Source organism: Bos taurus, chromosome Y (assembly GCF_002263795.3).
Source record: "Bos taurus isolate L1 Dominette 01449 registration number 42190680 breed Hereford chromosome Y, ARS-UCD2.0, whole genome shotgun sequence".
Classification (NCBI taxonomy): Eukaryota; Metazoa; Chordata; class Mammalia; order Artiodactyla; family Bovidae; genus Bos; species Bos taurus.
This window is the reverse complement of record NC_082638.1, coordinates 59381424-59398661: the sequence shown is the minus strand read 5'-3', so window position 1 is coordinate 59398661 and position 17238 is coordinate 59381424. Positions and strand designations below refer to the sequence as shown.

Here is a 17238-nt window from a genome sequence, read left to right as displayed (position 1 = left end):
ATCTGGTCCCACAAGCTTCATGGCAAATAGATGAGGAAAATATGCAAACAGTGACAAGCTTTACTTTCTTGGGCTCCAAAAACAACTGCAGATGGTGACTGTATCCATGAAATTAAAAGACAGTTGCTCTTTGGAAGGAAAGATATGATAAACAGCATATGATAGATAGGTATGATGGACAGCATACTAAAAAGAAGGGACATTACTTTGTTGACAAAGGTCCATCTAGTCAAAGTTACTTTTCCAGTAGTCATGTATGGATGTGAGAGTAAGACCATAAAGAAGGCTGAGTGCCAAAGAATTGATGCTTTTGAGCTATGGTGTTGGAGAAGACTCTTGAGAGTCCCTTGGACTGCAAGGACATCCAACCAGTCCATCCTAAACCACATCAGTCCTGGGTGTTCACTGGAAGGACTGATGATGAACTTGAAACTCCAATACTTCGGCCACCTGATGTGAAGAGCTGACTCAACTGAAAAGACCCTGATGCTAGGAAATACTGAGGGCAGGAGAAGGGGACAACAGAGGAAGAGATGGTAGGATGCCATCAGTGACTTGATGGATATGAGTTTGAGCAAGCTCTGGGAGTGGGTGATAGATAGGAAAGCCTGGTGTGCTGCAGTCCATAGGATTGCGGAGTGGAACATGACTCAGCGACTGAGCTGAACTGAAAGTTTAATTCCTCGGAGTGGAAGAAGAAAACAGGGATACAGACCAAATAATAAAAGTGTGTCCTTAAATGATGGCCAGCTTATGCAGGAAATTGAATACTGTAAGTTATTTTTAATAAAATATCACTTAAATTAAAGAACTTTAAACAAAAAGAACACCCATTTATTAATTGCAATACACATAAAATTTCATTCAAAACCTAAGCATTAAACATTACTTTAGGAATGCAGCTAACAGGGCTTCCAGGTGGCTAACTCTTAAAGAATCTGCCACCGAAAAAAATCCAGCAAAACCAAACACAAGTAAACAGGAAAATGTCATTAACAACTGATGTAATAAGGGCCTTTAGTGAGAATCTGTCAGGTTCTAAATAGAGTCTGAATATAATGAAAGATGGGCGGGAAATTCTAAAACATTAAAGTCACTTTTGCCCTAATTCATTGATAAATGTAAAGCAATGTCAGTCAAAACTCCAATGGCTTATGGAACTATATAAAGGAAACAGCCAGAAAAATAAAAGATAAAATTGAACAATAATAGAGGTACTTCCGAAGTAATGTGCTACATGGCAATACATAGCAGAAAATTTCATTAAGAGAAGTAGAAACAAGAGCTGAGAAAAAGATGTGCATACTTTTTAACTTTTATGCTAGTTTTTACTGGAAAAATTGGTGTTTCACTAAGAAATGAAAATAATTCTATCATATATCACAGTAAGAAAAAAAAATAATAGAGTAGGTATAAAAAGCCAAACTAACACTTTTAGAAAGCTATGTAACACTTTAATTTCAAGATAAAAATTCCTAACACAAAGTACTAAAAGTTTACAATACATACAGAACTAATGAAAAATCACAAATGGAAAGTTTTCTCTAACACAAAAACATCAAATAAAAACAAGCAACATACAAGAAGATAACCCCTTTAAGTCAAGACAGTTTCAAGGACTTTTTCCCACTTTTAGATGATTTAAAATTCATAGTTACTAAACACTAAACAAATTATGCCTTTATATTCAGCATACACAGCAAAGCCTGGGATACAGAGTTCTATATCAACATACAGAAGAAGAATACTTCGTTGTGCAGGTTTTTTAACACTGTTTCTAAAGCAACTTGATATTCTTTATTACTAAAAACCAGTTTAATGGCTAGGGTCAACAGAAAGGTACAACATTTCTTACATCAGGAGCATTTTCAACAGGGAATTTTACATTTCTGGGTTAATTGCCATTTTCAAATTAAGCCAACTACAGGAACCTTCAGGTCAAACTGATTTTAAAAACAGTAACTCATTACACATAAACTGTAGAGAAATTTAGTTATAGTTGAAATTTACTTTTTATTCTCTGTACTACAGACAACAAATTCATTTTTGTCGAATGAACACTTTAACAGGACAGGCCTTTAACTTTGGTTATAATTTTCAGAGTTTACTCTTTAACATGCTCAAAAACAGAATCTTTATAGCAATGTTTGGGAGAAATTATTTTCTAGGTTGCCATTCTCATATACTCACGAATGTTGTCACTATTATAACAAGATATCCTGTCAAGGATCTTTCTGTTGCTCAAAGTTTCCAGGGTAGGTAATACAGACACTATCATAATGGATTCATAGGAAATAATTAGAAATTATGCTAGGAAGTTTATATTCTTATTCAGTCCTCACAAACACTACAGCACAACTAAATGAAAGTTATGCTTTCATAATGTCTAGCATCAAAATAGCCGTTTGAGATCTGGTTGCAATTTCAGAAGTTACCAATCTAACTACTTAAAAAATATCCTGTTCTTTCTCAGCTTTGTACTAGGATCAGTAACTTACTGCTTACTTTGTTCCTGCTTACCTGGACAGTGTTGCCTTGAACTTCATGTAAATATCAATGTCACTTTTATGCACTATCCTTTGTCTTGAAAATGTATTCAACTATGCCTTTGACTTCTAACATTTGGAACAATCCTAAGAAATTTCTTAATCTGTCTTCTGAGTTTGCCTCAAATATTGTTAATTGAACCTTTAAAAAGTAAATTTCCCCTAATTTGCTGTTACTTTAAAAGGAAATTGCAAATCTCTCCACTAATTTTGCCAATTCCATTTGTCCTGCAGCTCTTATACTTGTTTCTTAACAAAAAGTTGATGTATTATTATTGATACCTAAATCTACCTATAAAAACCCTTAACTTTCCTTATAGATAAGCCTATACTTTTGGGTTAGATCAAGTACTCCAAAATGAAGTTAAAATCATCATTACTTAAAACACTGCCTTTCCAACAAATCTAGAACTATTTACTTTCATTAAGATACATACTCAGAATACTTAACTAGTTCAATCTCAACTTAGGTACAAATTGTTTTCTTTTTAATCATGGCACTTTTGTCATTAGCCACTTGAATGGCTAAGAAAATTGATACTTAACTTTAGACTTAAACATTTTAGTCATATATCTAAATTTTCTTCTGATTTATACTATTGTTTTAAACAGTTGGACACAACATTTCAGTAAGGACGCAAACATCCCTTTCAGGTTTTTTAGAGACTTGTCAAACCTTTTATACACTGCTTTCAAAAATAGCATGTAATATTTGTTAACCTAAATAGAAAGCAGGTACAGCTTGCAATGGAGAAATACCGTATTGCTTAATTCTGAATGCATTCATGTGCAAAGACACAAAGGGAAACTTTAAGCAAACAGCACAATTCACCCTCCAAACAAGTGTTTTTATGCTTGTTTAACGCACCAGTAAAATAAACAGTGGCATTTCGCAAAACACACTCTGAAAATTTAGACATTAAATTAAAAATTTTTAACTTCTATTTTTCAATTAGCAGACAACTATGAAATTACTTTGAATAACTCTATTTTTCAACTTATCTGAATGATTCTATTTTTCAATTTATCTGAAAATTCATGGAGGGTAAAGTTTACAGCTCTTCCCTCCAAAGCCAATGCTTTTTCTTCAGCAGTACTCAAGTATGAATTAAAACAGAAACTCACACAAAATTTTCCCATGCCAACAAAACATGGTATGTGAGTATTATTTTTAGTATCTGTTTCGGCCTACTCTTTCAGATCGGTTTCCCCCATGACCTCCCCTGGAAGCCTCATAACCTGAGCTACTGTATGACTCATGAGGAGCAGGGTACACCCTATCCTTGGAGGATGGAAATCCTTGTTCTTGTCTTCCACCACGGTCACGACCACTTAAGTATGTATCACTTCGGCTGCATGAGTAACTTTTCTGCCCTCCTCCATTTCTATCTCTTGTACTGCTATAATCGTCATAGTGACGACCTCTGCCGTAACTCAGAGGTGGACCTCTTCCTGATACAGCACCGTGGGAGCCCCCTGTGAAATTAATAATTGATAAAATTATAAAATTTTCCCATTACTACTATAACATGACTATAAAGTACTAAATCTTTCAAAGGCTAGCCTTTATCTGCCTCTGTGGTGAAGATATGAACTAGTAGCCATGGTGAAGGGGCTTTCACATTTATTTAAAAAGAGCAGTATTTTTTAGCTCCAGTGGTTGAGAAGGCAATGGCAACCCACTCCAGTGTTCTTGCCTGGAGAATCCCAGGGACAGGGGAGCCTGGTGGGCTGCCATCTATGGGGTTGCACAGAGTCGGACGTGACTGAAATGACTCAGCAGCAGTTTAAAGTAAATATTAATTTTTTGGAAAAGACTAAAATTTTGAACTTCATAATGTTCCTATGCTTCATACTCTTAATAGCACTTTTGTTTTTAAAAATGTTACAGTAATTTTTGTGATTAAAAAATGTAAGCTGCCAAATTACCCTTCATATCATTTTAAATGACTGATCAAAACTAATTCAAACCAATCAATTAGGTAGAAATTACTTTTTTTTTCCCCTGAGAAATTAGAAGTAAACTTGAGTAAATGATGTAGATCTAGCATGTCAATTCTAATTCTGTCCTTTCTGAGTTGTAACTGTACTCTTACCATAACTCCTATATGAATCCCTGTAAGAGCCTCCACTTCGATGTTCAGAATAATCTCTATCACGGCTTCCACCATAGCCATCATGATCACTAAATTTAAGAGAATTAATGTTAAAGAAAAAATTTCCATAAGTTATTTGATTAGAAACAGAATTGTTTATAGTACCTATGTCCTCTAGAGGAATGATCATCCCAAGAACTTGAATGGCCGTAATCATGGTATGCATAGTCTCTAGATGGTGGAGCATAATTCTTGGTGTCTCGCGAACTTGGATCTCTGCCTGAGTAACTTAAAACAAACAAACAAAAATAAATGAAAAGAATTCATACTGAATTCATACAGACAAAAAAAGTTTTAAATTCAGAGGATCTCAATATACTTTTCTTCAAGGAAGATATATAATGATGAACAAGAATGTAAAACACTGCTTAACATCATTATTTTTTTAGGAAGAAAAAAAGTTTTTCAATCTGAATGAGACACCTACTCTGCACCTAGTAGACAGGCTAACCCTAATATAAAGCATCAGGTGTTGGTGAGCATGCAGAAATCCTGTGTGTGCACAGTAAATAGAAAGCTGTGTCAGACTCTTAGTGACCTTGTGGACTGTAGCCCACCAGGCCCCTCTATTGATGGGATTTTTCAAGCAAGAATATGGAGTAAATTGCTGTTTTCTCATCCAGGGTATCTTCCCCACCTTGGGATTGAATCTGAGTCTCTTGCGTTGGCAGGTGGGCTCTTAGCACTGCACCACCAGTGCAGTTATGGAGAAGATGAATGGTTCCTTAAAATACTGAAAATACTGTATGACCCAGGAATTCCAATTCAGAGTTTACACTCTGAATTGAAAGCAGGTACTCCAATGTTTGTACGCTTTAACCATAAAGATGGATAAACAAACAATGTTAACTATACATATAATGGTAGTTTAACCCCCACTCAAAAACTGAAGTACTGATTCATGCTTCAGCAAGGATTATCTTTGAAAACACTCACACTAATGGAAAAGCCACATATTAAAGGTCACATATTGTTAAGGCTTCCATGTGGCTCAGTTGGTAAAGCATCTGACTGCAATATGGAAGACCAGGGTCCAATCCCTCAGGAAGATCCTCTGGAGAATGGAATGGCTACCCACTACAGTATTCTGGCCTGGAGAACTCCATGGGCAGTGGGGCCTGGCAGGCTACAGTGAACGTATGATATATTCAGGATTAGGTAAATTTACAGACACATGACGTAGGTGGGTGTCTCCTAGGGACACGGGGGGATAAAAATGGGAGCAACTGCTTATAGATTTTGTTTTGGGGTGATGAAATGTTTTGGAACTGAACAGAGATAGCGGTTGCAGAATTCTGAGTAGTTTAAATGCTACTGAACTGTTCACTTTTAAAATTTTGTTAGATACATTTTACCTCAACAAAATTAACTATGACTTAAAAATTCATGTATTTTATTTTTCTTTACCTGTCTTTAGTAGCATAACCATAATCTCTTGGTGACACATAGTTATCTCTCCGAGAAGACACTGGCTGTCTACGAGGACCTCCTCTGTAATTTTCTCTCCGCAATACTGGACCTTTAATTTAAAAATGCTCACATAAGTATCTCAGAATTGAGAGTAATATTTCAAAGAAAAATTCGAAAGACTGGTGTGTCTCCTCTCTCCAAAACAATTGAAAAAAAATACTTATAAAATCCGATTCATGCACATTTAGCTTGCTTTATAAATGTAATTTCTGAACATTTTATTTCCTGACATCTTCTGCTCCCTGTACATTTTGGATAATCTTTAAATTACAAGTAATAGAATCTCTCAAACTTTGAGTAAAGTCTAATTATTTTTTTGAAACTATTTTCACAGGTTCAATCACAAAGTACTTGATTTTTTCCTAATGTTGATAAATTTAACATAAACTGCAACCTGAATTACTGACCTTTCCAAATGATAGTACTATTGAGTTCAACTACTTATTAGCAATAAAGGGCTCATTTGAAAAATGCTACCTCTTCCAAAACAGGAAAACTATTTACTGTAAATAATACTCACTTCTTGTGCTAATTCTTACTAATTCCTGGTGGTCAGACTTCTCTTGTTTTGTTTGCTCACTAGGCTAATAATCTAATGAAACTTTAGGTTTCTAAGCTTCTTTTGTATTTTGAAATCAATACCATAATACACTTAGCTTCATTAATATTCTATACATAAAAATGACAATTTGATAATGATTCAAAGTTTTTAGCTGTATCAAGAGCAAACAATGTAAAAATATGTTAAGAATCCAAACTACAGTTAATATGACAAGTTTCAGTTACTGTTTATAATTACATGAACCAGGTAGCCAATATAACATAGCTAAACTACTCTACATTCCAAATCGCTGACTCATGGGATATTAGTTTTCATGAAAATACTTGATCTTGAAACCACGTGAAAAATCCTACTAAGCAGCAAATGTTAGCAACTTCAAAAAAAAAAAAAAAAAAAAAACCCAAGGAATTCTCTAGCAAGCATAGATTTAAAAGAAATGTCTTCCCCACTTCTATGTTAATCACCTACCACACATCTATAATTAGATGCTAAAGAATTATTTTTCATCCACAAATCAACTAGTGATCAACAAACATGTCCATGTAATTCTCTTTTCATTTTGCTTCTTAAAGTTAAGGATTGATTTTTAAATAGCTCACGTTTACTAACTACTCAGAAACAATAGTCTCTATATTATATAACGTTTACCTCGTCCTCTCATTCCACTACTGCTTCGCCCTTGAACAGAAGGAGCAGATCTTTTAGGAGAAGGACCTTGACATCTTGAAGATGGTCCTTTTTTAACTGGATAGGGTCCTCTTGAAGAGCTCGTGTTGAGACTATATCCATTATCACCTGTATTTCAATGCAATTTTTTAGGTAGAGTAAACATTCTTAAAGTTTAAGTTTTGCTTACTGTTTATAGATCTTTAATAAAGAACTACCATTGCCTTCAGCATTTGTATTTGTCTAAACCAATAAAACTATTTCCTCATGTGATACATCAGTTAGTACAATTCAGTCAGTTTGAAAAATTTATGAAATGATTAAAGAACCACTGCTGTGATAGTAGTCTGAAGAGAATAGAGGAGGTGGAGAAAAACCAGGATAAAATAAAATTTTAAACACACTGGGAGGAAAATAATTCATACAATTCTGGTGTCAAAAAAGCTTTTAAAAATGTAACACAATAGGTGTTATGTCAAAACAATAAAAAAAATATGCACCTAAAAGTATAAAAAACTCCTTTTATAGGAAAAAATGCAACTTCTCCAACAACCTTGGATCATTTAGTAACCTAGTACATATTTACTTGGAGTAAAAACAAAAAACCCTGCTTTTAAGTGAATCCACACAGATCTGCTTTGTTCAAGGATCAACCTTTACTGTTAATTTTTCAAGGAAAAGGCTATGTTCTGTTCAACTCTAATAGTATTTAAGAATGCATGGTAAGTAATGAAATCTTTTTATCTAACTAGAAAAATGTTTACAGATATATTCCAGTTACACTTGGGAGAGTACACTTTGCAGAATATGAGCTAGTAAACTTTTCTCATCTCCTGAGAAAATAACAGAACTGTGTGATCTTATAATGAACACACCCTGTAACAGAACTTTTAAAAATATTTTCTAAAAAATCACACATCTGGTTGTCAAAAACAGAAGTGAAATGTTTTATTTTTCAAGATTGGTTATTGTTAGTAGAGGAGACAAAGTTTGTTAGATATATGGAAGTTTATGAATGGAAAGTGCCTCCCTTCTTTCTTACCAAGTAAAAACTTCTTTGAAAATATTTCATAATACCATTTGCAGTAACTCACTGTTCTCTAACACACACAAACATGCATATGTATGTACATATATGTAATTATACATACAAAACAGAGGCTTTTACATCTGTATCAAAGACAACTTTTCCAAAATGCAAATTTTATTACAACAGAACCCAGGAACAAAAGCACCATATCAAAATGACAGTGGAGAATTGCATAGAGTTGTCTGCACATACATGCTCAAGACAAATACTACAAGGTCAGTCCAAAAATACACAATGTTCACCCCTGAACTGTGTTATCTGTTATGTAATCTTCAAAGTTCTCCAGTACTTTTTACAATACAGTAGGACTACTCTGAGAGTATATACATGTCTTTTTAATAGTTTAAATAAAGTTATTTGCCAAAATTGGAAAATTCTAATGTATGATCAACAGCAATGAATTGTGTAGAAAAACTGTTAAAGAGGCATCGATAACAATGGTAAAAAAAAAGAATAAAATTTAAGCCATTTCCCTGTAAGATGATGAACTTTTTTTGCACATAAGTAATTTTATAACTACAACAATTCTTTACAACTTAGAAATAATTCTGATTATCAATAATGGTAATTTTCTCATTTAATATATTCTTGTAGATTATTCTTCTCATTAACAATGCAATAGACATTGAGATTTACTAGATGTTCAAACTTAACAGTTTTTCAGTGCTATGGCGTCCTTGTATTTTAATACATTACCAAAGTTTCCTCCATGAGACATACGCCCTCTTGCTCCACCAGATCCTCCTCTTTCCCATCTCAGATTTCTTGGATGGCCCCTGTTTCTTGCAGGGGGTTGCAGTTTCTGTCTACCACCACTTTCAAAAGATGGTTTATTGGCTTGTTCTACTTTAATTGTTTTTCCATCCAAAAACTATAAGATTAAGTACAACATCAGTAATGTTACATAAATTTTAACTTATTATTGCAATGAATTAAATCAGTATTTTTCCCCAAAGCAAACATTTTTTTCCTGAAATGACTGTGCTCTTCAATATGATGAACAAGACTTAATTGGCAATTGCCTTTCCTAAGTCATCCAACACAAAGCGTATGTATTTACTATTAGAACTTCCTGAACGGTTCTCTGGTATTAAATGATGAGTATCTCTCCTTTACCATGAAAAAGCACACATTTTTATTTTCTATAACATGCTTCATTTTAGTAAATTTTCCATTTAAAATTTCAGCTTCCCAAGGGTATGTAAAAGTATGCCTATTACTTATTCAAAATAATTGTTCCTATCATAATTATATTTTAGCATTTGTTCTATTAGACACAAACATAAATTTTCTCAATATAACTGCTGCTCTGTATTTACTCTAGTTCTAATAATTTTCTTCATTTTTCTTTTTTTAAAAATAGAACCTTTATTTGGCCATTAACATTTCTTGCCTTATACAACTGTTTTATTTTCTGTTCCCAGGGGGTTACTGACCGTAATGCTACTTCGTATTTTTCAGAAATGCTTAAATTTAATCTTCCAATATCTGCCTTAATATTTTACAGAGACCAAAAGGAGTTTTGAAAACCTAATAGGAATCATACTATATACACTCTTGTTATTTCACATTATTTTTGGAAAACAATTTTAAATCCTAAATTTCCACCAGGACTTCTGGCTGAAATGGCCTCTAGATCAATACAATCATCCTCAAAAGCCATTTTCCCCTCATCTTAGGGTCTCATTTTCTATATCTTGGTTCAAAATATTTTCCACAAATTCATGCAGTGTCTCTTTCCCAACTCAGGATTTAGCAAATATTCCTAGATATACTGAAAAAAACAGTATTCACCACCCGATGAGCTCCACCAAAATTACTACTTTATTTTCCTTAACATTTCTGCGTGTAAAATTAATGTTTCTATTTGTACGTTTTTTCCCTTCACCCAGAACGCCAGTGCTTAAGAAAATAAATATTTTGTCTCATCCACAACCATTAACCAGCTAACTAAATTCAATCAATGCCTCGCAATATAACACCTATTGAATAAAAATTACTCAAGTGTAATTTCAGATTACATGTTCCAGTGCTTGACAACTAGAACAAATAAAAAAAAAAAAAAAAGAGGAATTAGTTACCATCAAGTATTCTCAAGGAAAATTTATCTCTGTGACCCAAAGCTGAGTCAAACTTAACTTTTAGGTACTACCATATCTGAAAAATTAAAGGACAAGGGTCAACATGTGTCACATGTGTGAAATATACTAGAACCATAACTGTAGATAATAGGGAATTAATGTATTTGCACTAAGGGAATGTAGAAGTTCCAGAGATAATTTAACAACAGGATATCATGAGTACAAAAGCCTATTACCCACAATATAAAATGGGGGAGATACAGACTTCCTTTTTATTTAATGTAACAATCCACAGACGGGGCACATCCTGGAGCAAACACAGTGCTCCATAGCTAGCTAAAGAAATGGGATGGGGAGGGAAGTGGGAGGGAGATAACATTTGTATGCTTATGGCTAATTCATGCTGATACACGGCAGAAACCAACACAATACTGTAAAGCAATTCTCCAGTTTTTTAAAAAAGTTCAGCTTCTACGGGACAAATTTTTATTCCTAACACTGATACACTGAAGAGTGACTTAAATAGAAAATGCCAAGACTTAAAATACAGTATGAAATACGGGGAGAGTGCTGAAGGTTAAAACCTATTTGTATTTACACCTGAATGTTAATAGAAGACAGATTTAATCTGTTTTGTTAATGCTGGTATTAACTTCAATCTCTTCCCAACCAGAGGAACTAGTATTTATGTGACAAAAAGGAGTGAAGCCTTACAAAGCATTATACTACTGTAACAATAAAGAAATCTATGCTGCTGCTGCTAAGTCACTTCAGTCGTGTCCGACTCTGTGCGACCCCATAGACGGCAGCCCACCAGGCTCCCCTGTCCCTGGGGTTCTCCAGGCAAGAACGCTGGAGTGGGTTGCCATTTCCTTCTCCAGCGCATGAAAGTGAAAAGTGCAAGTGAAGTCACTCAGTCGTGTCAAACTCTGCAACCCCATGGACTGCAGCCCACCAGGCTCCTCCGCCCATGGGATTTTCCAGGCAAGAGTACTGGAGTGGGGTGCCATTGCCTTCTCCAAAAGAAATCTATCAATAGTGTTAAATGAAGAACATACATTATTAAGACTTACCTTTCCATTCATTTCTTTGGCAGCATCCTTTGCATCTGCGGGGCTCTCAAAAGTAATGAAAGCAAAGCCTCTCGACTTGTTTGTGTTCCGATCCTTTATCAAGAGAACTGTAATACACGTAAATCTTTTAAATTTAAAATGTCACATAAAATTGAACTTTACTATTTTCAAAATTATCACTCCTTTGACAATTTCTCATAAGACCCTTTAACATACTTGAATGTTATCAACACAGTACAAACTTTTGAAAGTTACTTAAAAACAAAAATCTATATATCGTTTTATACATGATATAAAAATATCACATAACTTGATTTTTATATATTATTCCTAGTATTCTAAAAATGAACAGTAAATCTCAATAATTCTACTATTACCATGTCTTATTCTCTTTCACATCCCAGGACCACTAGTACATTTTAAAGGCACTGTTTTCTTCCCTTTTCAGTAAGAGGAGACCCTTTCACTGACTGCCAAGTACTTGCCCAATTAAAAAAACAAAAACCTGAAACTACTCATAGTTGTCCATGGATATATATCAAGTAGACATTTGCTTTAAAGAGTTACGTATGTTGATTCTAGAGTTCGATTCAGTTCAGTCACTCAGTCATATCCGATTCTAGAGTTACCTTCCACAATGTGACCATATTTCCCAAATTCAGCTTCAAGAGACTCCTCCGTTGTTTCAGCACTGAGGCCTCCTATTAACAGTTTTCCAGGCCGATCTGCTTCCATCATTTTACTGTTAGGTGGCAAAAAATATACCAAAGAACAAATTATGAGCCAAAATGTTCCAATATCATTTAAAAAGAACTGAACTTTTAAAAATGTTTACTTAAAATACAAGGAAGCTTGTAACGCAAAAAGGAAAACAAGCCCTGACCTAATGAATGCTGTTTTTTTACAGATAACAAAAACCTGTAAGTTTAAATTACATTAGAAGGCTGCTGGAAAACTGTTTTGAGCTGCAGTGTTTAAAGAATTCACTCATTAAAACCTAAATACAGTATCTAAGTTTTATAAAATGTACATAAAATACACTAAACACATTTTCAAATTTCCCCATTTTCTCACGTTTATATTGATTACACAACAAATAATCTGTAAAATACACTTAAATTTAAAAACTTCTACAATACTAAGTCATAAAAGCCACAAGAGAATAAAATACTTTGCTGAGGAAAATTTAACCTGTGGTTACTTATTTTGGTAAACTAAGAATCATAGCTCCAGACAAAATAATGTTAACTTTTATGAACATTAAAATTTGACCATTTTCGTTAAGTTAATCAACAGTTCAACATTTGAAAACTTTAGTTTTAAGTCATATAAGTAAAATGGTTCGGTATACTGGTTAAGTTTTTCAACTACTGTCACTATCTCAGAGAAAAACTGTTTAAAAAAAAAAAGAGTGCACGTGAAACAAAATGGAGCCTGGGCTGTTACATCCAGATGCGCAATTAGCAGACTCAAGGCAAGGGAGAAAATCTGAGTTATACACCAAAGCAATATCCCATGACTAGTAGCCAGAAGCCAAGAGAGAAAAGCTGGATTAGGCACCAAAGCAACAGCCCCCACAACTAGCAGCCCCAAGCCAAGGGAGAAAAGCCAGGTTAAACACCAAAGCAATAGTCCGGTGCCCTAGCAGCCCCAAGGCAAGGAGGAAAAAAAAAAAAAAAAAAAAAAGCCAAATTACACACTAGAGTAACATTCAGCCCAACTAGCAGCCCCAAGTGGAGGGAGAAAAGTCGCGTTACCCACCAAAGCAGCATTCCGCACAACTAGCAGCCCCAAGCCAACGGAGAAAAGGCGAATTACACACCAGAGCAACATTCTGCACGACTAAGCCCCCGCAACTAGCAGCCCCAAGCCAAGGGAGAAAAGCCGGTTTACACACCAAAGCAACAGTCCGGTAAACTAGCAGCCCCAAGGCAAGGGAAACAAACAAACAAACAAACAAAAAAGCCAAATTACACACTAGAGCAACATTCAGCCCAACTAGCAGCCCCAAGTGGAGGGAGAAAAGCCGCGTTACCCACCAAAGTAGCATTCCGCACAACTAGCAGCCCCAAGCCAACGGAAAAAAGCCAAACTACACACCAGAGCAACATTCTGCACAACTAGAAGACCCTAGCGGAGGGAGAAATTTCGCATTACACACCAAAGAAGCATTCCGCGCCTCTAACAGGCACCAGCCAACGGGGGAAAAAATGCATTACACACCAAAGCAACATTCTGCATGACTAGCGGTCCCAACTGGAGAAAGAAATGGCAACCCACTCCAGTATTCGTGCCTGGAGAATCCCAGGGACGGGGGAGCCTGGTGGGCTGCGGTCTATAGGGTCGCACAGAGTCAGAGACGACTGAAGCAGCGGCCCCAAGTGGACAGCAAAAAAGCCGCATTACACACCAAAGCCACATTTTGCGAGAAACCAACGCAACATTCCACATGACTAGCAGCCCCAAACCAACGGAAAAAAGCCGAACTGCACACCAAGGCAACACTGCACACGACTAGCAGCCCCAAACCAACAGGGAAAAAATGAATTACACACCGAAAGCAACCAACATCCCGCCCTAGTAGCCATAAGCTTGTGGAGAAAGATCCAGCCTTATACATCAAAGAAAAGTTACAAAGCAAAAACAGCTTTCTCAGTCCCAGGGTAGGAGTATACGCCCAGTATATCCTCCCACAGCCAACATCCAGACATTTCAAACCCCCTTCTTCATCCCACCCCCGCTCCGCCCCCACCTCGTCCATCGCATCCCCAAGCCCTCCATTCAGACAAAAGAACCCTCAAACTTCACTGGCTTTCCATTGCTACTTCAGGCACTGATTCTCCAAGGAATAAAAATTAAAGATATTTTTCAAGAAATAAACTAATAAGACTTTTCAAGATAATGTACACACACACACACACACATATATATACATACACTCAGCTATTAGGTCTTACGGGAAAAAACCTGACAGGAAAAGTCAGTCTGAGTTACCATTTTTCTCCAGTAAAAACTGACACTATACCTATAAACATGTTCTCATAAGGTATAAATCTGTTTTTTGATCTTAAAATGCCCAATTCTTTACTTTTTTTTTTTGTCTCGGTCTTCCGAACACACACCACCAAAGCCCCTGAGTCGACTGCTAGCTAAACTAATTTTGAACGCAGCCCTGCCTCTTCCGTCAAGCGCATAAAGAACCGGATGTACGGCACGAGGAGACGAGCGTAAGGAACCTGGATGTATCGCGAGATGAGCCGCAGAGAAAGTAGGGCAGGAAGAAAATACAGAGGTGGAGGAGGGGTAAATGGAGACCTTTGAGGGAAAGTCTAAAAAAAAAAAAAAATAAACCAAAAATAAAAAGAGCAAAATATTCTACTAGGTTTACCAGTCGGGTTAACTTAATCACTATAAAATACAAAAGAGAACTTCTACCATCACATGTTTTCATAATTTATTGCCGTCTCATATGTCACCAATATGACCACTCTTGAGTGGCATATTCTTTAATTGTGTGATTTCCCTTTTTCTTAATACAAAAGAAAAGGATAAATAATGAAAATATTTAAACCATTTAGGAGTTAAAAGCCTTAGTGTCTTTGAAGTAAACATATTTGGAATTTTCTCATTAAGCAAATAAAGGTAATGTTTTTCACTAAAAATCCCAAAAGTAACAAAATGAAGAGATCCACTAAGGACAAACTCTGCAATTTCTGTCACCTCAGCTAATGCATGTCTATACCTGAAAGAACTCTGCTGACAGATTATTTTTCCCTATATAAAATTCTTCCTTCTAGGAATTAACATGTAAAATCATATCTAATAGAAGAAAATACACTTAACGAAGGAGAGAACTAAAACTTATTTTCCAAGGGTTTCTTTAGAATTTATCTAGTTTATATAGCCATTATATATATATATATATATATATGTATATATATATATACACATACATACATATATACACATAGTCGCTTCAGTCGTGTCTGACTCTCTGCGACTCCATAGAGGGCAGCCCACCAGGCTCTGCCATCCCTGGGATTCTCCAGGCAAGAACACTGGAATGGGTTGCCATTTCCTTCTCCAATGCGTGAAAGTGAAAAGTGAAAATTGAAAGGGAAGTCACTCAGTCGTGTCCGACTGTTAGCGACCCCATGGACTGCAGCCTACCAGGCTCCTCTGTATATGGGATTTTCCAGGCAAGAGTACTGGAGTGGGGTGCCACTGCCTTCTCCAATATGCACATATGTACATAAATATTTATACATATATGAAATTTAATATACTTATATACATATATATGTAAGTATATTAAATTTTACTATTCTTATAAAGCAATACTATAGCTCCATTTTCAGTGCTTATGTCTTATTTTAATACTGATGTCTACTAATCTTTATATTTCCCCGTTTACAAAAATACTTAGAATTTCTTAGTAAGCCATTATAAATAAGTAATATAGTGTTGACTGGTTCTTCTAAAGTAGTGATTGATCTTTCTAATATATCTTCTTTAGGTAAATCCATGGAGAAGGAAATGGCAACCCATTTTGGTATTCTTGCCTTAAGAAGCCTACGGACAGAAGAGCACTGGGGCACTGGCGAGCCCCAGTCCATGGGGTCTCAAAGAATGGGACAAGACTGAGCAAACATACTGTAGGTAAATGGAGCTTCTGTGATGACTCAGTGGAAAAGAATCTTCCTCCAATACAGAAGACCTGAGTTTGATCCCTGGCTCAGAATGATCCCCTGAAGAAGGAAATGTCAACCCTCTCCAGTATTCTTGCCCAGAGAAGTCCATGGACAGAGGAGCCTGGCAGGTTACAGGCCATGGAGTTGCAAAGAGTCAGAGACAACTAAGCAGTCAAGAACATGTAGGTGAACAACTCAGCAGTGAAATCATGCACCAAAGGTAAACACACCTTAATATATTTGTATAAGATATAGTTTAGAAAATCGTTTTTAATGTAATGCTTACCAGTCTATTAGTATTAATGTCTTACTACAGAACCATTCTAATAGAATATGTCTATATTACTATATTCTTACTTGAAAGTTTTCCTATGGCTCTATTAGTATTAGTTACCTTTTTTCATTTCACCAGGTAAAATGGGCCCTTTGTTTTCATATCTCTTTTGGAAAGTAAATGCCATTGATGGATTTTACTGATATTGCAGTAACTAATGTTACAAAAATTAAAACACGTAAGCAGTTACAGTCAACTAATAATCAGATGATAATCAGTTCAAATAAAGAATTACTACATTAACCAATGAGAGTACACATTTGAAAAGCATTACTGGAAATAAAGCATTATGATCGCTGCCATGAGAACATGCTCCAGTGATTTAAAAAATGATTCATACACATGACAGTGATTTGTCACTTTCTGTACACTTATCAGAATAAATCAGCCATTTATTGTGATACAAAAATGTACACTGCAGTGCAGACACAGTGTCCCCTGCCCTGGGAATGCCTGGGTAGGAACTGGTGGCCAGGAGTGGAGTAGCTCAAAGGAGCCAGAGGCCAGTGGTGGATAAGGGTTGCAGCTGGAGCCAGAGCCAAGATAGAGAAGCTACTGAGTCCTTCATG

The 17238-nt window shown here is 35.7% G+C and overlaps 1 protein-coding gene across 1 annotated transcript; it reads right to left on the bottom strand.

Annotated features, from left to right (window-relative positions):
• Positions 1 to 1465: 1465 nt before the first annotated feature.
• Positions 1466 to 14827, bottom strand: LOC132344537 (RNA-binding motif protein, X chromosome-like). Its single transcript, XM_059884225.1, has 9 exons — positions 14733 to 14827; positions 12274 to 12386; positions 11645 to 11751; positions 9187 to 9361; positions 7383 to 7529; positions 6110 to 6221; positions 4808 to 4930; positions 4643 to 4731; positions 1466 to 4022 (listed from the first exon to the last, which is right to left on the bottom strand). Exons 2-9 carry the CDS (start codon positions 12380 to 12382, stop codon positions 3718 to 3720), a joined length of 1167 nt encoding a protein of 388 aa, XP_059740208.1. The 5' UTR covers positions 12383 to 12386; positions 14733 to 14827; the 3' UTR covers positions 1466 to 3717.
• Between the last annotated feature and the right edge of the window lie 2411 nt (positions 14828 to 17238).

Coding starts and splice junctions, on each gene's coding strand:
- LOC132344537 (XM_059884225.1), bottom strand. CDS start 12,382: ATGATGGAAGCAGATCGGCCTGGAAAACTGTTAATAGGAGGCCTCAGT. Junction 9,362..11,644: donor CCAAAGAAATGAATGGAAAG/GTAAGTCTTAAT, acceptor TTAATCTTATAG/TTTTTGGATGGAAAAACAAT. Junction 4,732..4,807: donor CATTCCTCTAGAGGACATAG/GTACTATAAACA, acceptor TCTTAAATTTAG/TGATCATGATGGCTATGGTG.